At 46.6% G+C, this 24,072-nt stretch overlaps 1 protein-coding gene across 1 annotated transcript in view; it reads right to left on the bottom strand.

The window, feature by feature from the left end:
* Window positions 1–24,072, bottom strand: part of B3GAT2 (beta-1,3-glucuronyltransferase 2) — a 348,081-nt gene that overhangs the window by 71,861 nt on the left and 252,148 nt on the right. Inside the window, exon 2 of the mRNA XM_069235713.1 lies at window positions 21,175–21,319. Coding sequence (XP_069091814.1) covers window positions 21,175–21,319 — 145 coding nt within the window. The remainder of the gene's footprint in view (window positions 1–21,174; window positions 21,320–24,072) is intronic.

Here is a 24,072-nt window from a genome sequence, read left to right as displayed (position 1 = left end):
GCCCTGTTCAGCGGTGCTCTTCTGCACGGCGGGGCCCTGTTCAGCGGTGCTCTTCTGCACGGCGGGGCCCTGTTCAGCGGTGCTCTTCTGCACCCGGGGCCCTCTTCAGCGGTGCTCTTCTGCACGGCGGGGCCCTGTTCAGCGGTGCTCTTCTGCACGGCGGGGCCCTGTTCAGCGGTGCTCTTCTGCACGGCGGGGCAGTGTTCAGCGGTGCTCTTCTGCACGGCGGGGCCCTGTTCAGCGGTGCTCTTCTGCACGGCGGGGCCCTCTTCAGCGGTGCTCTTCTGCATGGCGGGGCCCTGTTCAGCGGTGCTCTTCTGCACGGCGGGGCCCTCTTCAGCGGTGCTCGTCCAGTAAGTCAAGGGAGCCAGACCTGGCCTGGACTCCCTGCTCAGTCGCCCTCCAACCGTGCTGTTGCTGGACCCTTCGGTGACAGAGTCCTGGGCCCTTTGGTGTCCTCCCTAACACCCGGGATGGGGCTTGTGGGGCCCTCCTGCTCAGCGCTCCTGCTGGCTGACTTCTCCGCCCTGCTGCCCTTTCGCTCCTTAGATGGGGCTCTCGGGCCCTTGCCTCCCCTAGATGTTGTGGCTGGTGAAGTGGGCAAACTTTGCTCCTTGGGGGAAGCCGTGTCAGTCCTCTCACGGCGGCCCTTTAGTTTCCTGGTTCTCTTGCCTGGGGGGGGGCTGGCTGTCCCCTTGCTGCTGATTGAAGTGTCACTGCTGGCAAAGGGTGGACTCCAGAACCCATGCACCACAGTGACACTCGAAGCTGGGCTGGTGGTGGCTGAGGTGCTCTTGGGACTCTTTGCAGATGGAGGGGGTGGGTCAGGGGAGGGAAAGAGGTTAAGATTAGCGAGGAAAAGTTTTTTAGGACCAAGGTAAAGGGTAGGAGAAGTGGTGATGGGAGTGGAGGAAGAGGATGTGGTTGTAGGAGAGTCAGGTGTGCTGTCTTTGGGTGCAGGTGCTTGTGCTGGAGGCTGTCGTGAGGTGGATGGCTGTTGGGTGGGTGTCTGCCTGCGTTTGTGTGTCTTGGAAGAGGGGGTGACAGACACAGTGGGAGAGGACACAGGGGACGTGTAAATGGTAGTGGGGGTGGTGACTGCACGTGTACGGACTGTACTGGAGGGTGTGCTGGTGATGGAAGCACTGGCTGATGGTGGTGTGCATGCAGGTGTGAGTATAGACGTCACAGGGAGGGAGGAGGGAGACGAGGAGGAGGGGGACACAGAGGTGGTAGTGACTGTTGGAATGTCTGCATCTGGGTGTTGCTTGCGTGAATGCTTGTGGGTTCTGTGGTGCTTGTGTCTGGATGAGCTGCCCTTGGGTGTTGAGGTGTGTGCAGGCTGGTCTGATGGTGTGGATGGGATAGGCTGAGGAACAGGAGACAGAGACAGGGTGGAGGCAGTCAGAAGAGGGAGGCTGGAAACAGGGACAATGGCTGCCGTCAGTGCTGAGGCCAGAGCATTGAACGATCGTTGATGGGCAGCCTGACCCGAATGAATGCCCTCCAGGTAGGCATTGCTCCGATGCACCTCCCTTTCTACCCCCTGGATGGCATTCAAAAGGGTAGTCTGCCCAACAATGATGGTCTGAAGGAGGTCAATGAGCTCCTCACTGAGGGCAGCAGGGGTGACAGGGGCAGGGGCTGAGGTGCCTGGGGCGAAGGAGACGCCCGCCTTCCTGGGCGAGCGGGCACGGAGCGTAGGCTGAGGGGCTGCTGGGAGGGCGGGGCTGGTGCGCTGGGTGGCGGCTGTACCTGTAGAGGCGGGGGGCCCGGATGTTGCCGCCACCGCTAGGGAGCTCCCATCCGAGGACGTGTCGGTGTCGCTGGTGTCACCACCGGTCCCCGTTGTGGTGCTCCCCTCGCCCTCCGGATCACTGGTGCCCTCGGTGTCTGTTCCTGGGCCCACCGGGGCCTTGTGACTTGCAGCTCCCTCGTGCTCCGATGCCAATTCTCCTCCGCCTGATGATGCTAATGCACACATGCACAAGAAGATGAAGAAGAAGGGTGGGGGGAGAAAAACGAAGACCAGGTTGAGTGCATGCAATGTCAACACCGTTGGCGGAGAGGACAGACACAGGAGCCTCATGCACTAAGCCGCGCATTCGGGGTACACTACTCAGTACTTCTGACTAGGACAACAGGTCTAGAGACGACAAACACGCACATGTGTGATGCTGGACCATCGATAGCTGTAGTTGTCACCCTACAGAGGTGGGGGCCGGGAGCACAGGGCCATGCCTAAAGAGAGGACTACACTACAGAAAGCGCCCTGGCCTAATGTCACCCACAAACCTCCTCCCCCACCCAGACGCCTCCACTGCGCAGAGAGATAGCAGAATGTGCTGATACTCACCCCCTTGTGTCTGCTGTGATGTCCTCAAGCGCCCATCCAAATCAGGGTAGGCCACCGCCAGGATCTGGGACATCAGGGGGGTCAGGGTACGACTGGCACCCCTCCTAGGTTGGGAGGCCATCCCCAGCAGTGACTCGGCGGTCTTCCTGGTCCCGCGGCGGATGTCCTCCCACCTCTTGCGGCAGTGGGTGCCCCGTCTGACGTGGACCCCCAGGGCCCGGACTTCCTTGGCGATGGCACGCCAAATGTCCACTTTCTGATGGGCGCTGACCTATTTGACATGTACAGGGTGGGAAGGAAAAATTCATCAATTTTCTGCATGTTAGATGTGATTGGCCCCCCCTCCCCAACCTTGCCATATGGCACATGTTCTCATCTGTCGTGCGTTGCACTCCTCATTCGCCCCCCACCCCACCAACTTACATCCACCCCACTCCACACAGGCATAGCCCTTTCAATGTGCACCCAGTGTACTTACCTGTTGGTCTGGAGGACCGTAGAGTAACGCATACTGGGGGAGGACCCCATCCACAAGTTTCTCCAACTCCTCAGACGTGAAGGCAGGGGCCCTTTCCCTAGTCGCAGCAGCCATTGTCACTTCCAGACCGAGGTCACAGCAGCACTTGCAGTATAGGTCCTCTCCTGTGGATGATCAGGTCTCGAGTGATTAAGCAGATAGAAAATGGCGGTCACGCCCGCGGCGGTGCGTACCGCGGCGGTGCGTACCGCGACCGCCGGCGCACCTCGTCATTGGCTCCTGAAACCCATAGGCTTCAATGTTAGCCAATGCGGCTTCGTATAGCGGTCTTCGACCGCCTACCGCCACGGTGTGCCACGCCAGCGCATTGACCTCACATCCCATTGTCCCACTTCACAGGTCAGGCAGGCGCCATTTCAAGGGCCCACATGGCATAATTTGTACTGCGTCACACAGGCCTAGGCCTTGCATTGCCACACATACACGTCTTTCAATACATAGATAATCGTGTGCTCGGCATGCTGTGGTGAACGTACCTGTGATTTGCTTGACTCTGTGCTCCATGTTGTCCTTCCTAGGCACCGTCCGCTGGGACTTGCGAGGAGAAGGATGAATCCTCGCGTGTACCGACCGCTGGTGGACCTGTCGACAATGGAAGAACGCCATATCATACTACGATACCGACTTGACCGAGCCACTATACATGAACTGTGTGCCCAGCTGGAGCCAGCCCTGATGTCCCCCATCCGCCAACCCACAGGAATTCCCCCTCTAGTGCAGGTTCTGTCAGTCCTCCATTTTTTGGCAAGTGGCTCATTCCAGACAACAGTGGCCATGTCATCTGGAATGTCTCAGCCTATGTTTTAAAAAATGTTGTCTAGAGTGTTGTCTCACCTGACGAAACACATGCGGAGCTACATTGTATTCCCTGAGGAGGTTGATTTGGCCACTGTGAAGGGTGATTTTTATGCCCTTGGACATATCCCCAATATAATTGGTGCCATTGATGGGACCCATGTGGCTTTAGTACCCCCAAAAGACGATGAGCAGGTGTACAGAAACAGGAAAAGTTACCATTCTATGAACGTCCAGGTGGTCTGTTTGGCTGACCAGTACATCTCCCATGTGAATGCCAAGTTCCCTGGGTCAGTGCATGACGCGTATGTGATGCGTAATAGCAGAATCCCTTATGTGATGGAACAGCTACAGAGACAACGTGTGTGGCTAATTGGTGACTCTGGCTACCCCAACCTGCCTTGGCTATTGACCCCAGTGAGGAATCCCCGGACCAGGGCAGAGGAACGGTACAATGAGGCCCATGGGCGAACTAGGAGGATCATAGAAAGAACCTTTGGCCTCCTGAAGGCCAGGTTTAGGTGCCTGCATATGTACTCACCAAAGAAGGTGTGCCAGATCATCGTGGCCTGCTGTATGCTTCACAATCTGGCATTGCGACGTCAGGTGCCTTTCCTGCAGGAGGATGGTCCAGATGGTGGTGTTGAAGCAGCTGTGGAGCCTGCGGAGAGTGAAGAGGAGGAAGACGAAGAGGACGACCCAGACAACAGGGACAGAGTTATCCAACAGTATTTTCAGTAGCACACAGGTAAGAATCACCCACGCCATTTAACATTTACTGAAAGCCCCCTGCATCTTTACTTTGTGTATTTCCCCCCAGTTCATTTATACTGATGTTTGATTTTCCCTTCCCTTTTCAGTGCTGTATGACCCACTGCATGACTTCTGCTTGGTTAGCCCATGGACTAATGCTTATTGACATCGGTATGTTGTCATCACAAAAATAACAGAACATTATTGATCAGTAATGTGTTATACATTTGTAAATAATACAGGCTGACTCCTGAATGATTTCAGTGCAATGAGTGATTTATTTTTAGTGCTAGATATTGGTACATGATATTAAAACGGTGATGGGTGAGGGTGGAGTTATGTCCATGGCAGAGCCCAGTTCTCAGTTTCACAGGTGCATTTTCCATATGCCTGTGGAAGGATGGAGCAGGGGCAGTTCAAGGTTGGACAGGGTGACACTGTGGGACAGTGGGATGACATCAGGGGGTATCTTATGCTGGCGGGGGTCTTGGCATCCTACTCTGTCTTCCTGTGAGATCTCAGGTTCCTCTTGCGGGGTGGTTGTTCTTCAGCAGGAGGTGGGGTTCTGGTGGGCCGTCGTTCTGTGGGGGCCTCCTGACCACTAGCGCCGGCGGAGGTGGTAGGCTGTTCCTGGCTAGTAACAGGGGCCCTTTGTGGTGCCACATGGTCCCGCAATGTGGTTTCTATCCGGTTGAGGGCCTGGACTATGGTCCCCATAGCGGTAGCGATGTTCCTGAGTTCATTGCTGAACCCCATGTACCGTTCCTCCTGCTGTGCCTGGATCTCGGTGAACCTGGCCAGTACCGTCGCCATTGTCTCCTGGGAGTGATGGTATGCTCCCATGATGGTGGTGAGGGCCTCTTGGAGAGTGGGTTCCCTGGGCCTGTCCTCCCCCCCCTGTCGCACAGCAGCCCTCACAGTTGCCCTGTTTCCCCGGGCCTCTGTCCCCTGGACGGTGTGCCCACTACCACTACCCCCAGGTCCCTGTTGTTGTTGGGGTGTTGGGTCAACCTGGGTGCCCTGTAGTGGCGGACACACCGCTGATTGACGTGTCCGCGAGACAGAGGCATGGGCCCGCTGGGTGGGAGCTGTGCTGGTGTTCCCAGAGGGGGTTGGGTCTGCTGTGGCCTGTGTCTGTGTGTGGGGAACCGACTGTCCAGAGGTCCCCGATGGTCCGGGCTGGTCATCAGGTTCTAGGTCGACAGAGCTGCTGTCCTCGCTGGGGGCCTGTTCTGGGGGTGGGATGGACAAATCTGGACCCTCCGTGGCGGTGTGTTGGCGTTCGGGCCCTGCAGGGGTAAAGGAGTATGGTTATTGTTTCTGTGTGTGCCATGGCGTGCATTTTGAGTGCCCTTGTCCACCAGTGCTGGCATTCCCTTGTGGGAGGTGTTGTGAGGGTGGTGGGGGGGGTGTATGGGTATGTGCAATGGTCATGCTTTGGTGGTGGCTGTCTATGGTTTGTGTTGGCATTCAGGGGTTGGTGTTGTTTAGGGTGGGTTGTGCTGGTGAGACATTGGCAGGGAGGTTGTGTGCTGGGGGGTTGAGATTGGGGGTGAGGGGGGGGGTTGGCATGCTGGTGGTTGGGGGGGGTGAAGTAGTTGAGATTCGACTTACCAGAGTCCATTCCTCCGTGTACTCCAGCGAGGCCATCAGGATGCAGGATGTTTACTACCTCTTGCTCCCATGCTGTGAATTGGGGTGGAGTGGGTGGGGGTCCGCCGCCAGTCTTCTGCACCGCAATGTTGTGTCGCGACACCATCGAGCGCACCTTCCCCCGTAAGTCGTTCCATCGCTTTCTGATCTCTTCCCGATTTCTGGGATGCTGTCCCACAGCGTTGACCCTGTCTACGATCCTTTACCATAGCTCAGCCTTCCTTGCTATAGTGGTGTGCTGCACCTGTGTGCCGAAGAGCTGGGGCTCAACCCTTATAATTTCCTCCACCATGACCCTGAGTTCTTGGTCCGAGAACCTGGGGTGTCTTTGGGGTGCCATGGGGTGGTGTGGATGAGGTGTGGGGTGGTGTTTGTGGTGATGTGCGTGGTGATATGTGGTGATGTGTGCGTAAATGTGGTGTGGGTGATGAAGTTGGGTTCCTGTGTGTGTTGGGGTTTTCGATTGCTGTGCTCGCTCTCTCTATCTCTATCTCTATCGCCTTCTCTCCGATTTCCAACTAGTGGGGGTTTGTGGGTGATGTGGGTGTGTGTTTTATAGTTGATTGGATGTGTGGGAGTGTTGTTTGTATGTGTGTCAGGTGTGTGTATTTCAAATTGTCCAATGTGGCTGTGTTTTGGAGCTGTGTGTGTATTTTGAGCGCGGCGGTGTGTACCGCCAATGGAATACCGCGGTTGAAAGATCGCCGCGTGGATTCGTGGGTCAGAATGGCATGGGCGTGTTTGTGTTGGCGTGACGGTGGAGGTTTGGTCATCTCCAGTTTTCCGCGGCCCGCTGATGAGGCGGCCTTCCTTGGATGTCGGGTTTTTGGCGGTTTCACAGTTGGTGGTCAGAATGACCGTGGTGGTTTACCGCGGCCGCGGCTGTAGAATGGCGGACTTCTGACCGGCGGTAAGGGCCTTTTACCGTCGAGGTCAGAATGACCCCCATAATCTGTTTTCAATTGGCTAACGATAGTGGGGTGCAACTTGTGTCCAATCAAGTTTTGGGGGAATGTACAACTAAAAGGGGATAAAAACCCCTGTCACCAGGAAGTGAATTAGAACTGAGGGGAGAATTAGGGAGCAGGAGAGCCTTTTAAGTTGGTTGGGAGATGCTATTGATTTGATCCAGAAACTTTGTCACTCTGTTTGGTGACTTATTGGTTTTACTAAAACCATCCTCTTCCTTAGATTGCCCATCTTACACTTTACCTCCTTATGAGGGAAGTGCCCCTTTTGCCCCAGAGCTGAGTTTTGACTGATAGCGAATCAACTGATGTCCTGAAGACGAAGACCGAACCTGAGTGCTGACCCAAAACCTTGGAGGGTAACTATGACAATGAAATTGTGATTTGTCTGTATTGCTTTTCCTTTCTAGGTACCAACTGCTTACTTTTGACAGAGACCATAGCTAGATGTTTTCCAAATTGGTGTTCTAAATTGTTTTGCATGAAGCCCAACATGCCAATGCTAATCAGTAGTTAGGACAAGGGGTCACTAAACTGAGGCAAATAGACAAAATGACCGAATCTATGCTGTGTTGAACTGACGGGTTAAGAACACTCTGCTAAAGTTGATCTATGTTGATGCTGTGTTATGTTCTAATAATTGCGTTTCTTGCTTTAATTAAGTCTTATTCGAGTTGCCAAATTATGACAATGTTATTGAGTGTTTTGCTCTTGAGAATGACACATCTGCTTTTAGAATTGTAATCAATAGGGAATAAAACCTATAAAATTCTACTAAACTGGTGTGGTTATTCATGACAGCAAGGTCATGGTGGTGTCTTGAGTTGATTAATGTCTTTGACTAATGTGAAATGCATTGTTGTAATAAATATTGATGACATTATTGACGTATTGATTGACATATTGATTAGCTATCTCGTCCTAAGGTGTCTCTCAACTGGGTCAAAAGATTCATTGGCCTAAAACGAGTCCTGATGTGTAATAAATTATCATAAAGGAACGCGTTAGCAGGTCTGGTAGCAGAGCGACGGTTTGGCCCTTTGGGGCCCCAGGATGGAGAATCATTGTTTAATTTTGTTTTTCTGAGATAATGCAAATTAGAGATCTGATGGGTTTCTAAATTCCCCAGGACTTTCCCGGGATCTCGGAGCCTGCCTAAGTGAGTTGGGAATGTTCTCGGCATTTTAGCATGTGTGGTATAGATTTTGCGCTTGCTCAGCTTATGCATTTTGCAGGTGATTTGTGAGGTTTGTGTGGTTTTAGGCCAGGAAATGTTGTTTTAGTAGGAGTGGGCGTACTCTGCAGTATGAGAGTAGGGAAGTCGGCGTACTTCATATGAGTGTGGCGTTTGTGCTCAAAAAATTATCCACGTGGTTGGTTGGTAATGTATGGACCCGTCGTGGTCTAAGACTCCGGAGTATATTGACAAGTGTAGGAGACACTTGGGTTTATGTTGTAATTTGTGCGGTTTAATAGGCCAATCGGGCGTGGTTGACAAGTCGAGTTTGAGTCAAAGTGAGTGAGTGAAACCTTCGATGGAGATTTGGCAAGTTCTATAGTGCACTAGAACGAACCATTGACAAGTCGAGAGTAGGATTTGCGGGTCGAATTCTGCTTGCGTATGCGGGAACTGAGAAGGAGAGAGTAGTGGCCGAGGCTTCAAGTGAAATCTCTGTAAAGTTCTGAAGCGATTGTGTACCCTTCCTGTAGTAAAACCGGCAAATTTGAGTTGTTGTTGTTAAAGGTGCTCGCAGTAATTTTGCATTAGTTTGGTGTGAATCTAGTGTGAGGAGGACAAGCCGCAAGACTTTGTCAGCTGCAGTGTGCGAGTGTGACGTCAATGGTGCCGCGCTCGGATAGGTCAGTTGCGAAAGGGGTCGCGCTCGGATTGGCAGCCGTCCGTGAGAGGCAATAGGTTGAGAAAGGTGGGTGAAGAGTGTCCTGGGAATTAAAGTCACTTCCTGATTAGTTAAAACAAAACAAAAACGCAAAATGAATTTTTCAAAGCTTTAAAGAGCGCTCTGAATGGAGACGCATACATTATGGCGAGTGAAGGGGAGCCTACACCGCCTGAGGGTACTCCAGCTTATATAGTAATGGAGGAAAAGGGAGTCGCGCCTTGCTTATGGATGAAACAGTGGCGCAAATTAACAGAAAAGGAGGGATGTTTAGCGTTTCTGGAGCACGGAACGTTCAATACGAGAATTTTAGAAAATTTGAGGTGGATGTTAAGTGTACAAAAGCCACCTCCGAGGCCATCTCAGTACGAGGCATTAGCAGTCTGGGATTTAATGGCTATTAAACAAAGACAGCAGAAATTCGAGAGGAGAATAAAGAGAGCAGAAAAGACCTTAGCTGAGGCTAGATGGGACAATGAGAGCAAGATGTGGAGAAGGGGCATAGTTGATGGACTCAAATTATTTCCAGCAATAACACAAGAGGACGAGACACAGGGTAAGAAGGCCACTTGTAAGACAGATAAAGGCTCTAGCAAGCCAAAGGAGACTAAGAGGTCTTGGATAGAAGAAGACGACTCAGATGATGAAGACTTTCTTAATCAGTTGTTGCATGATCGCCCGCCACCTTATGCAATAGATGACAATGCCCCGAGCACTAGTGCAGGTCCTGGTAACCAGACGCAGAGCAAGGAAGTTACAAATACAGTACAGACTAGGGATACGGTTTTGATACAGAGTTGTGTCAGTGTACCCACAGCGCCAGACATGCAGATACAGTTGCAAACTCCGCCACAGATACAGACGTCCCAATACTAGAGACTACTATGAATCTGATAGTGCCTCCTGATCTGATATATACAAAATCGAGGTTAGTGCATATTGAGCCAACTCCGAAATTGCTGGCCCAGCAACAGCTGATTCCGGGGTATAGTCCAGCGGCAGGACCTTCATTCGTACCTGCACCAGCTACAATGAGCCAAGCATCAGGAGTTACTGCTCCACAAGGTTTGGGACCAGGTCAGACACCAGCTGCCATATCGTTACCAATTGCGGTTGGTCCACCAGTACCATTGTTTGCGCAGGGTAAGCCTGATGTGTATGATCAGGGAGTGATGACCCAAGAGGCAATAAGAGGAGGGTCCATAGGAACTCCCCAATTAATGGCACCAAGAGAACAATCAGCTGAAGGACCCAGGTCCTTGTTCGACCTTAGTCTGATTGAAGCACCTTTGGAGGCAATGAGACAAGCAGGGTTAGGTGTGTTGACTCCACAGACCATAAGTACGAATGTCTCACAGTCGCCAATGATGCATGCAGGGAATATTTCACTGCAAGGTTTTACTGTGCAACAGTTAAATGAGTGGTTAGAAAAGACTTATGCTTCACAAAAGACTACGGTAACGGTACGGATAAGTCAGAAGGGGATGAATATCTGAACTTTGTGAGATTGGGTGTGGAAGCTGCGGAACTAGTTGAAGGGACCATGGGGGTAAGCAGGTTGGAGTCGTACACAGAAGCAGAATCGAGGTATCTGTGCCCTAAAATCACTAAAGAAGTGGGCAAGGTGCATCAGAGGTTGGCAAACTTGGCTGACGGATACAATATTGGTATTGAGAATACTAAACATTTGAAAAGAAGCTACAGACTAGACTTCGACTCTAAAGATTTTGATCACATGAGGTCTGCTGGAATGAAGGCGCATCTTAAAGAAATACTCCAAAGTGAGCAGATCTGGGGAGCCTTAGAAAAGTGGGAAGGCAGATGGGCAAAGAAAAGAGATAAGGAGAAAAGTGACAGTAGAATCAAATCAGGCTAAAGCTTCACCGGACATTGGGACAGTAAAGATGTTGCCGATGAGAGAAACAGCTGGAGGGGTTCTGGTCCATGTACCATGGTCCAGGGGAGCCATTCTGTCCTTCACAAATGATTATCCCAGGTTGAGGGAAAAACCGATAGAATGGTATCAGCAGACAGACAGATTTGTGAAGCTTGCGAAGTGTCTCTGGGAGAACTTGAATACCTTGTTTGAGATCATTGTTCCACCTGATTTATGGCTTGAGTGCAAGAGAGGGGTGGACTGGCCAACACAGGAACCAGCAAGGGATAAGGTGACTGGAGCACCATCTGAGGAGGTGATGACGTACTATCATAAAGTGATCGAGTTTTTGAAACAGAAAGTGTCGCCCAAAGTGACGGATTGGCAGAAAATCGACCGGCCCTCACAGGAGGTTAAAGAGTCAATCCATGCTTATTATGAGAGGATGTTGAAAGCGTTTAAGCATCACAGTAGCACTGAGACTTAAGAATCATTTGATCTGTTTGCAAGCGAAGCCGATGAGGTGTTGCAGTATGCGAAATACTGTAGTGACGAGATTGAGTTGAAGCAGAGAAAGTTGAAGGAGAAAGTGATGGTGATGCAGATTAAGGCAGCGCAGGCAGGTATGCAGGGAAACAGAATCCAGCAGATGGTACAGCAGCAACCGCAAGGGAATGGCATGTTTCAGGCACAACCGAGAGGCAGAGGTCGAGGTTTTGTGAATCGCGGTCCAGACTTGAATACTGTTGTGGTTCAAAATGATGTGCAGGGGATGAAAAAGATGTCACCATGTCACGTGTGCGGGGGCGTGGGGCATTGGAAGCGGGAATGCCCAAATGTGGTGCATGATGGTGTTGTTCAACAAAGCACTGATGTCGGTACATTCTAAAATATGAGGGGTCCAAAATTGAGGGGCCAAAATCAGAACTTCCAGAATAACATGGTTCAAATGCAGGGGTTACAGCCCATGCAGCAAATGCAAATGCCACAAATTCAACAAGCACAAATGCAGCAGGTATAACAGCAGGGTCCCATGGTACCTAGACAGCAAATGCAATTACAATTAGCTCCAATGGGACAGCAACAGGGGATGCTTTCTCAGCAGGTCACAGGCCAAATGATGAGTCAAAATAATACAGTGCAGCAGTTCCCATTGCGCGGTGAGGATGGATTGAATGATAAATGGTCGGATGACAGTTCAGACAGTGAGGAGTGCAGACTTGCAGCATCCCTAGAAGTAGATCAGAGGGGACCCTATGTAGAGGGGAAGGTGATGGGTCACAAGGTTTCATTCTTGGTTGACACAGGAGCTACACGCTCTACAGTCAGAAGTGCAGAGGTTCCGAAATTGCCACTTTCAGGGCGTACCATAAGAGCGGTAGGAGTAGCAAACCAGTACTTGACAAATCCGATTACAGACCCGGTTCAAGTTGAGATTTGCAACTTCCAGGGACTGCATAAGTTTGTAGTCTGCGATTCGAGTCCAGTATCCCTACTGGGAAGAGAATTACTGTGCAAGACGAAATGTTCGATTACCTGTTCTAATGAAGGGATTGAGGTGCAAACAAACAGTGATGTTGATGATGGGGATGATGGGCAGTTTTCAGAATTAGAATCAGAGACCGCAAATGAAGGATAACCTCTGATAACCTTATTCCCGATGCTTACAGTGACTGACTTGCCAGCTGAGTTGCAGGGAACAGTGACAGAGAAAGTGTGGGACCTGACAGGAAAAGAAGTAGGACTGATAAAAGGAGTAGAACCAGTTAAAGTACAAGTAAAGCCAAATGCAGTGTTTCCCCAGGTCCCGCAGTACCACATGGCACAAGATGTCCTTATTCAGGTGTTGGAGATAATTGCAGACTTTGTAAAACAAGGAGTTTTGAAAGAGGTATTGAGCAGCCCATGTAATTCACCAATAATGGGTCTGAAAAAGCCTTGTGGGAAGGTTTGAATTGTGCAGGATTTGAGGAAAATAAACAAGATTTTGGTAATATGTTGCCCCATAGTGCCAAATTCAGCAGTAATCCTGTTTCAGGTTCCGTGTGATGCAGAGTGGTTCACAGTTGTGGATCTGTCACAAGCGTTCTTTTCAGTGCCTCTTGATGAGGAAAGCCAATTTCTCTTCAGTTTCAAATTCCTGGACAAGGTGTACAGTTGGTGCAGAATTCCTCAAGGGTTTTCTGAGTCACCGTCCATCTTCAATCAGATATTGAAGAAGGACTTGGAGTCGTTAGAACTGCCTTTCAGTTCAACTCTAGTGCAGTACATTGATGATTTGTTGATTGCGTCCAGAACAAAAGACGACTGTAGGTATGACACGATTGCCTTATTGAACCATTTGGGAAAGAACGGACAAAGTTTCTCCAAAGAAGCTGCAATATTGTCAGAAAGAGGTGAAATACTTAGGGCACTTGAGTGAGATAGGGTCCAGGAGAATATCAAAGGAGAGGGTGACGGCTATACTACAGATGAACCCCCCGACAACAAAGAGAGATGTCAGGATGTTTTTGGGAATGGTGGGCTACTGTCGTCAGTGGATTCCCAACTTTTCGATTCTCTAAACCATTGATAAAACTGACAGGCAAGGAAACTAAGGACGACCCGTATACCATAATTTTGACCGAGGAAGAGCTTGAGTCATTCATGGAATTGAGAGAGTGTATGTGCAGGGCACCAGCTTTAGGTATGCCTGATTACACAAAGCCTTTTCTACTGTTTTGTCATGAACGTGATGCTTGTTCTTTGTCTGTCTTAACACAGGTCCTTGGAGGTGCAAACCGCCCAGTACCATATTTTTCAGCTACTTTGGACCCAGTCGCAGCACCCTTACCGGGTTGTTTGCGCGCAGTTGCAGCAGTTGGTCAGAGCCTCACACAGAGTGAAGGCAGAGTGATGGGACATCCTTTAACAGTAATGGTTCCACATTCAGTTGAAATTATGTTGACCCGAACTAAAACTCAGCATATAACAAATGGCCGACTTACCCAATATGAGACAATTATTCTGGGGTCACCTAATGTCTCCTTGAAAAGATGTACTGTATTGAACCCGGCAACTCTACTTCCTGTTGAAGATACTGAGATTAATAATTCAGAGGAAGTGGAACATGACTGTCTTGAGGTAACAGAACTATGCACCAAACCCAGACCTGACATTAAAGATACACAGTTAGAAGAAAATGACTACATTATGTTTGTTGATGGATCATGCTTAAGAGACTCAGTCGGAATACTGAGAGCTGGTTATGCTGTGTGTACAATCACCGGTATTATAGAAGCCTCCAGGCTCGAAAGAGTGTATTCCGCACAAGTGGCTGAATTAATTGCCCTGACTAAGGCATGCCACACAGCTAAAAATCTGAAAGTCACTATCTATACTGGCAGCAGATATGGATTCAGAATTGTACATGATTTTGGCCAATTGTGGTCACAAAGGGGTTTCATGACCTCTTCTGGTTCTCCAGTGAAAAATGGTGAAAAGATTAAGGACTTGTTGCATGCAATTCAGTTGGCTCTTGAAATTGCCATGGTGAAATGCAATGCTCATGTTAAGCCGCAAGACTTTGTGTCTATGTGAAACGGCTATGCAGATCAAGTCGCAAGGTTTTGCGCATTGAACTGTATATCGTTCAAGGATCAGTGGGAATTGTTACCGCAAACTGAAAATGAATCATGTTTAAACTTTGCATTAAGGGTGGTTGATACATTAGATGAGCTAAAATCACTGCAGGGCCGTGCTAGCAGAGAGGAAAAACGACCCTGGCAGAGAATGCAATGTGTACAGAGAGCTAATGACTTGTGGGTCTCAGAGGAGGGGAAACTGGTTTTGCCAAACAGTCTTTTGTCCCAGTTTGCAAGGCTTTATCATGGGCAGGCACATCTTGGGAGAGATGCAATGATCAGATTATTCAAAATCGATTGGTTCAATCCAAAATTCAGACAAGCCGCAGAGGTTACCTGTCACAGGTGTATCATCTGTTAGCAGATGAATGCAGGAAAAGGGACTGTGGTGACTTTGAGCAACATATTGAGAGCTGGAGGTCCGTTTAGCAAAATGCAGATGGATTTAATTGAAATGCCTGTATGTGGAGGCTTGAAGTACGTGTTCGTGATTGTGTGTGTTTTCAGTCACTGGATTGAGGCATACCCTACACGTAGAAATTACAGTCTCACAGTTGCAAAGCTGTTGCTTAGAGAGTTAATACCACGGTTAGGATTCCCGGTCTCTTTGGAATCAGATAGGGGCAGACACTTCGACAATGAGGTGATAAAGCTCTTGTGTGCTGCATTAGACATTGAACAGAAGCTGCATTGTAGCTACCGCCCTGAAGCATCAAGCATGAATGGTACCTTGAAGTCGAGAATGGCACAAATGTGTGCAGCTACCAATATGAAGTGGCCAGATGCATTGCCCTTAGTGTTGATGTCAATGAGAAACACACCTGATAAGAAGACAGGACTATTTCCCCATGAGATACTCATGGGCAGAGCTATGAGGTTGCCCCAGTACCTGCAAATGCTCTTGTGAATATCACAGATGATATGTTGTTGGACTACTGCAAGAGTCTGGCTGACGTGGTCCGCTCTTTTTCCCACCAGGTGGAGGCTAACACGTTGCCACCAATCAGTGATCCAGGTCACACCCTGAAAGCCGGTGACTGGGTGGTTGTCAAGAAACACGTGAGGAAGTCGTATTTGGAGCCACGCTGGAAGGGGCCATATTAAGTAATACTGACGACAACTACTGCTGTGAAATGTGCAGGAGTTCCAAACTGGATACATGCCAGTCACACAAAGAAGGTGACATGTCGACTGATGAGGAGCTTGAAGTGTCCGAAACAACAACTCCAGAGAGGGAAGTCTCAGGACCGGAAAGTATTCAAAGGGAAACTGAGACTGCAGGAGAGCCCACTGAGGACGGCTTAGTCCCTCAAACAGTAAACGAGTTCGAGAGAGGTGACGGTGAGCCTATCTCAGTAGAGGCAGCAGGAGAACCAAGACAAGAAGAGGTTCTCCCAGAAGTAGATGGATACGGGTTAGAGCTTGAGCCCATTACAGACCCAGAAGATGAGGGAGAAAGTGCAGAGGGAGGTCAAAGCACACAGATTCCTTCTGAGCCAATTGCATGTCTGTGAGAAGAAAACACCATGTTCAGCGTCCTAAAAGGTCAAGCAGGAAGAAAACACATAAAGGTGATAACTGGACAAAGAAACAATCTGCAAGAGAGAAAGTCGTCCCTTCTGAGACAATAGAGGAAGAAGTCAATACAACCAGAAGGGATGATCTTAGTGAAGGAGAGTTGCAAAGCGAACTCAGATTGAAAAGAAAGAGAGACGCAAATAGAAGGTACGCAGGTCCTGAATGGGCGTATGCAATGACATCTGAATGGCAGCAAGAATTTTTAGCGTTCTGTTTTGATCGAGAAGTACCAGGCCAATACTACGGTACCTGAATTCAAACAAAGAAAGAGACTGTGTTAAAGCTGAAATTGAAAATTGAAAGCTGGAAGCTGAGAAAAGAGACTTATAAATTACCGGATGTGACATTCAAAATCTGAATTGACTCTGAAAACCGATTATGACAAGCTCCTAACCTGATTTGACAAAAGGGTCCTGGGGTGAGTGAGACACTGTAAATACACGCAGAGAGAAAGAGAGACTTTGCATTAAGAAAAGAGAAAAAAAAAATAGAGCTTTTAAATCGTCCTCAAGTTGATTGTTTGTTTTGAGTTTTCTGCTTTCTGATTCTTTACAGATCATGGCTTACACTAGAGGTAGTATCAAAAAGGGTAAAGTGTGTGGGTGGTTAAGTGTTATCTTGGGTATTGTGTGTGCAATAATAATCGTAGGTGTGATTGTGGGAATGCCATGGATTGACAAGAAAGTGCCTAAAAATGCTTCAAAATCTGAGACTGCTGCACTAACACCGTGGGGAAAGTTTGAGCAAGATACAAAATATTTGCATGAGGGAACTAATTCTAAGGGGGAACTTTCTACTAATGTCTTCTATCGCTTACTGAATGAGTATGTTGATACAATGGATGCGAGAAACTGTTATGTGTGTACAAAGATTCCTTCATCAGTACAAGAGGGGGTCACCTATCATAGTCTGCCTTTAACCTACGGGATAAGCTGTAGTTTGCTACTAACAAGATTTTATGATCAGGAACATGTGCAATATTTTTATTCAAATCTAGATGTAGTGTTTTCCTTTGTGCCTGTGATTGAGTTTCTGAACAAGTTACCTAAGGAGCATAGTATAAAATTAGTTAGAGGTTTCTTTGAGCCAACACTGACATTTGGGACAGCTTATGCGCACAGCAACAATCTGACCTGCTTATTAACACCTGTAGAGAAAAGCTTTTTAGATCACACTGATAATAGACGCAAAGAACTGAAAGAAAGATTAGAAAAGGAATTACAGAAACGTACATACGCAAATGATTATGCTTATACCGCAATAAAAACGCAAGGCAAATTAGCTATAGATGCATTACATGTAGGTAGGCTTTGTATATATAGGCCAAAATCTGAGCACAACACTTTATTTGTGGGAACGAGTGAATGCAGGCATGTGTTTTTGTTTCAGAGTAAGTGGACATTCATGTTAAATGCACGGATCCAGCGATCCCTGGGATCTATTATGTTTGTGGACTTAATACTTATTACCGTCTCCCTAAGGGATGGTATGGGACATGTTATTTGGGGATAGTTCTCCCAAAGATTTACCAGATTGATGACCTAAAGCAAATACCTAAAATGTCTGAATTACAACATGCTAGACAAAAACGAGAGACAGCGGCTTCTGTTGTTGGTGACATATTTGGAGCCATAATTCCTTCAGTAGGGGTTATTTTAAACTCCATAAAGATTTGAAAGTTGTCTACTATTGTGGATAACATGCTGACAAACTTCAAAGGGGCTATACTCCTGATGGATACTGAACTTGCTGCAGAAAGAGCTATGACTCTTCAAAATCGGCTTGCTTTAGACATTCTTTTAGCAAAGAGCGGCGGAGTCTGTAAGATGCTTAACGAGCGCCATTGTTGCTCGTTCATTCCTGATAACAGTAAAAGGATTAGAGGTATGCTTACTAACCTAACTAGAGATAGTACAGATTTGAAGGATTTGAAGGAACCTGGAGTTTGGGAGAAAGTTGGAAAAGGAATTGCCAGAGTAGGGATCTGGTTTAGTAATATTTGGAACGGGGTGCTTGCAAAAATATTAGGAGGTCTATTAATTGTCCTGATTTGTTTATTGGGTTTATGGGGAGCATGCAAAATTAATGAAAGGATTAGAAGAACTTTGACAAAACGAAACACAAGAAACGAAGAAAATGAAAGGGAGAAAATGTTTAATGAAATCTGGGAAAGTTCACACAAAGGGCAAGATGTTGAAATGCGCATTATGCGCAAGGTGAACATTTTTAAATGAAAGGTTGAAAGGGAAAGGTTTGTGTGATGACGAACGTCATCAGAGGAGGGACTGAGAGAGCGTAGCTCATATAATCTATATTAACATGAAATGTTTATGAACTAATGTAAAATAATGCTGCATAGAGATTTAATTAATATGCTTTGATGAAAACGTGTACTCGAAATGTGACCACGGTGAGTGGCCGCCAATGTATACGGGGACTAATGAAAATGACTAATGTTATATTAAAGAATGGTTTTATACAAATTATTAATGATTATGTTATTAAAGTTTGCAAAATGAATCTTATAGGCCTTAAGTTAGCATGAGCCGAAGCCCAGCTGTCTGACTCTCATATTAAATGTGTTTTCCTAACGTGCAGTGTGCTGACTCGCAAAAGGACATGAACTCTTGTTTTCTTCAACTAGAAGCTGAATGTAACTATAGCAGATCCATTCTCATGAAAATCATGTTGCTTGTAGAAATGTATTAGCAAAAAGCAACAGTGTCGATTAGTATAATGTACAAGGTCGCTCAAACCGGTACAGACAATGGAGCTACTGACCGAAGATGTGCAAAGAATTACAGAAGGATGAAATCATACCGGACATTCTACCTCTGAAGACGTCAATCATATGGACCAATAAAAAGTCTGAAAACTAATGTGGGGTGAAAGATTTAATGACATAATCTGTTTTCAATTGGCTAAAGATTGTGGGGTGCAACTTGTGTCCAATCAAGTTTTAGGGGAATGTACAACTAAAAGGGGATAAAAACCCCTGTCACCAGGAAGTGAATTAGAACTTGGGGAGAATTAGGGAGCAGGAGAGCCTTTTAAGTTGGTTAGGGAGATGCTATTGATTTGATCCAGAAACTTTGTCACTCTGTTTGGTGACTTATTGGTTTTACTAAAACCATCCTCTTCCTTAGATTGCCCATCTTACACTTTACCTCCTTATGAGGGAAGTGCCCCTTTTGCCCCAGAGCTGAGTTTTGACTGATGGCGAATCAACTGATGTCCTGAAGACGAAGACCGAACCTGAGTGCTGACCCAAAACCTTGGAGGGTAACTATGACAATGAAATTGTGATTTGTCTGTATTGCTTTTCCTTTCTAGGTACCAACTGCTTACTTTTGACAAAGACCATAGCTAGATGTTTTCCAAATTGGTGTTCTGAATTGTTTTGCATGAAGCCCAACATGCCAATGCTAATCAGTGGTTAGTACAAGGGTTCACTAAACTGACGCAAATAGACAAAATTACCGAATCTATGGTCTGTTGAACTGATGCGTTAATAACACTCTGCTAAAGTTGATCTATGTTGACGCTGTTTTATGTTCTAATAATTGCGTTTCTTGTTTTAATGAAGTCTTATTCGAGTTGCCAAATTACGACAATGTTATTGAGTGTTTTGCTCTTGAGAATGACACATCTGCTTTTAAAAGTGTAATCAATAGGGAATAAAACCCATAAAATTCTACTAAACTGGTGTGGTTATTCATGACTGCAAGGTCATGGTGGTGTCTTGACTTGATTAATGTCTTTGACTAAAGTGAAATGCATTGTTGTAATAAATATTGATTACATTATTGACGTATTGATTGACATATTGATTAGCTATCTCGTCCTAAGGTGTCTCTCAACTGGGTCAAAAGATTCATTGGCCTAAAACGAGTCCTGATGTGTAATAAATTATCATGAAGGGACGAGTTAGCACTGTCAGAATGGAAAGGAAAATGCTTGCCGTGCCTAATTTACTTTCCATACGACTCAATTATTTGGCCTTCTTGTAGGAGCCTTGGGAAGAGATGTATGGACCTCCAGGAGAAGTGTTGGGCTAAGAACATCTTCTTCCTCAGACTCCACCTAAGTACTATGCTTTCAAGCATTACGGTGTATACAGAAGAAAATAAACCAAAAACAACTCCTAAAGCCTGCTTTGCACTCATACCCCAGCAAAAATGTACCTGCTGTCTGCTTTTATATACCAGCTAGGGGAGGGGGAGCAACACAGCACAGGGATAGGAAGGGGCACCCGAGAGAGCTAGAAAACACATACACTCTCATGGAGTACTGTACGAAAACGTAGTTACCAAACAGTGGAAACAAGAAGTCAGCCAATCAAAAGGTTCATAAAGAGGCTACCCCGCAGGAGCGGGACAAACAGAAGAAGAAGAAGATAAGCCATCAAATAAAAAGAAAGCAAAAGACAGTGACAGTAAAGTCAACCAGTGGCAATCAATGAGTAGGCTTTAAGCTTGCTGTAACTTCACAATAGATCTTCTGCAACCAGACAGTTTGCGCTGTCCGGTAGGCATGAAGTAAAAATGACCCTAGTTCATAGTTTGTAACAATCTGTTAAAATACATAATAAAAACTCCTCACAAGCTAATCATTGGATCAACAGTAGGAAAGCAGCAGGCACATGTGTACTAACTGTACCTAGCATACTCATATATCCCCATTTTCATATACACAATAATTACATAAAGTGACTGCTTCGAGTACAGCTACACTCTGCAGATTTTGGCAAAGGAAATAGGTCAGGCTTGCATTTTATGCCATAGACTAAAACTTTAAAAAAGTTTGCTGCAGTGAAAAAACAAGAAAACGATTACTTTCTGCACACTGATTATCTACTATGAGATAAATAATTTAATGTGTGAAGTACTTGTGAAACGAGACATAGTTCATCTTGCCTTCTGGTGCAAGCATTCCATAGGAGGCAGAATGATACATAAAACAGCCAATGATGTCAACCAGCTAATGGCATGAGTTTACAGAAAAATATTCCTCTGTGAGGAGCTTACGGCCACTAGTTATATATTTTAAAGAGTTGGTAAAAACAATTATTTCTGACTGCGACGTCAAGCGTGGCCTAAAACACACCTCAAATTAAAACTGAGTCTTCACACTTACCTGCCATGTCTATGGCAAAAGGTCTATCCGCTCTCCAGCCTGTATACCAGCCAACAACCTTTCCATTTTCCACTACAGGGCGTTCATAGCGACGTCCACCCACCAGCCCTACTGGCCAAACGGATACTTTTCGAGTAGTGCGCATCTGCAGAGGGAGGGATGAGACATAACATATTGTGAGTTTTGGGAGACGATGGCTACAATAAGATAAAAAATACACAAACCTCAAAACCTAAACAGAATTTTCTGGATTACCCTTTTTACATGCTGCCCTAGGTGCAATTAATGGTGCATAACTAGTTTGAGGGCAGCATAATAAAACATAAAATTGAGGTTGGGGATGAGGGAAGGGGAGACTGTATTGTATTGTATTGTATTGTAATCGTATTTATATAGCGCTTACTACCCCTGACGAGGCGTCGAAGCGCTTTTCGGTGAGTAGCACGCTACTCTGGAACCCAACAAGAATTAGTGATGGATTAGTATCCGGAAATAATTAGTACAGTTTTAGTATTATTATGAGTTAATTTGAGCCGCGGATATGAGAGTTTGTTACTTAGATTGACTGGAGTAATGGGGGGGTGGAGGAGGAAAGAAATCCAGAAGTGTTAATTGGGAGTTTATCCTTCATTTACTCAACCCGAAGGCTTGGGATGAGTAAAGGGGGATGGAGGAGGGAAGAGTATGTGGAAGGGTTAGGGAGAGCATAGTAGCAGGGTGAGATAAATGCGGGAAAATTTAGTAGGGTTGTGTGGGAGGTCACGGTAGTAGAGTGAGGTTTGGCGAGTTAGATGTGGAAGCGGAGGGAAGAGCTTACGCAGAGTTATTTAGGAGATGAAAGTAGTTCAAAGGATTTGGGATGAGTCAGCGTGAGAATGGAGGATAGTTTGATAGACATGACATATGATGATGGGTGGATAAGTGTGATAAGATGAGGGCAGGAATTCATAGATATCTAGTATAACAACCCACCCAGGAGCCATGCAATGACCCACGAACATGCCAAGCACAAAACAACATATACACATACATACATACATACATATACATACACACACAAACACATATGAATACACACACATATGCACATACATACATAATTAGAACCATGGGTAAAATATACTTAGTCAAACAGGTTTAAAGAGTATGTGTGTATTTTATTGTTATGACATAGTGGCGATACATATTTTCTAAAGAGCTTTACATAACTGGAAATATACACATAATCTGAAAAAAATATTTGTCAACATAGGCATATGCAGTCCGTAGTTGTTTGAATATGGTGGTTATGATGGAAAGAGCCAACTCTTGAGTAGTTTTCTGAAGACAAGAAAGTTATCTGTGACTCTTATAGTTGGGGGTAATGAATTCCATAGTTTGGCTGCTCGAACGGAGAAGGATGTACCACCTATAGTCTTTTTCTTGTATGGTGGTGTTCTAAGGCGGGGTGCCAATCTTGAGCGCAGGTTTCTTTGTTGGATGTATTTGGTTATTTTGTTTCTGATAAAAAGCGGTCCTGTTCCATGTATAGCTTTGTGGGTGATAACATAGAATCAAGCATTAGGATAATATCCAAGGGCCAGATGTAGGAAAGGATTTGCAACTCGCAAACGGCAAAAACTGCCGTTTGCGAGTTGCAAATCGCATTTTCCTATGCAGAAATGCATTCTGCGAGTCGGACCGACTCGCAAAATGCATTTCAGAATCGCAAATAGGAAGGGGTGTTCCCTTCCTATTTGCGATTCCTAGTGGTATGCAATACCATTTGCGACCGCATATGCGGTCGCAAATGGTGTTGCAGTTACCATCCACTTCAAGTGGATGGTAACCCACTCGCAAATTGGAAGGGGTCCCCATGGGACCCCTTCCAGTTTGTGACTGGACCCAAAAACATTTTTTCAGGGCAGGGAGTGGTCCAAGGGACCACTCCCTGCCCTGAAAAAATACCGAAACTAAAGGTTTCGGTTTTTTTTTTTAAGTGCAGCTCGTTTTCCTTTAAGGAAAACGGGCTACACTTAAAAAAAAAAAACTGCTTTATTTAAAGCAGTCACGAACACGGAGATCTGCTGACTACAGCAGGCCTCCATGTTTGCGAGTGCCCATAGTCGGTATGGGGCCGCAATTTGCGACCCACCTCATTAATATTAATGAGGTGGGTCATTGCGACCCCATACCGACTCGCAGACGGTGTCTGAGACACCGTTCTGCATAACATTTTGCGAGTTGCAAATAGCGAGTCGCTAAGACTCGCTATTTGCAACTCGCAAAATGCTTCTTTACTACATCTGGCCCCTAGTAACATCTCTTAATGCAGTATCCATCACAACGAGAAAGACTGCATCATAGAAAACACTTACTGGTAGGCACCGCTGTACAGACAGCAGCAGGGCCCGAAGCTAAGTAAATTCAGGGTAATATTTGAAAGGTGATGACATGGCACCCAATGGAAACACAATCGCCACTTGAGTCTGCTGCACGCCACAGTAACTAGTCCTCTCTCTCTTTCTACATCATGCTTTAACTTTAGTTCTCTTGCTCAATGACCCAGCAGAGGCAACTGTAAATCAACTGCAAAATTGGATGAGAGAGCAAGGGTCAAATTGTGCATTTATGTGTATTGTATTCATTACAGGCCCCACCCTTCTCTTCCCTCAGCACATCCATCGTCTCACGCCTGGTCCCACATGTTGTTTTACAGTATACACAGATGCACGATACCTATTTATAAAAAAGTATATTAAGAGGAATGCGCATTAGAAAGCAATAAAAAGGTCAACATAATTGTAATGTAGCGTTCACGATTTAGAGATTGTTTGATAGAATAATAGTGATTTGCCTCAGAACACCGACTTACGATGTTTCTCCCTTTGAGGAGCAGATCGGGGCCCTCACATATGT

The sequence above is a fragment of the Pleurodeles waltl genome, chromosome 5, assembly GCF_031143425.1.
Source record: "Pleurodeles waltl isolate 20211129_DDA chromosome 5, aPleWal1.hap1.20221129, whole genome shotgun sequence".
In the NCBI taxonomy this organism is placed as follows: Eukaryota; Metazoa; Chordata; class Amphibia; order Caudata; family Salamandridae; genus Pleurodeles; species Pleurodeles waltl.
This window is presented reverse-complemented; position numbering and strand designations above follow the sequence as displayed.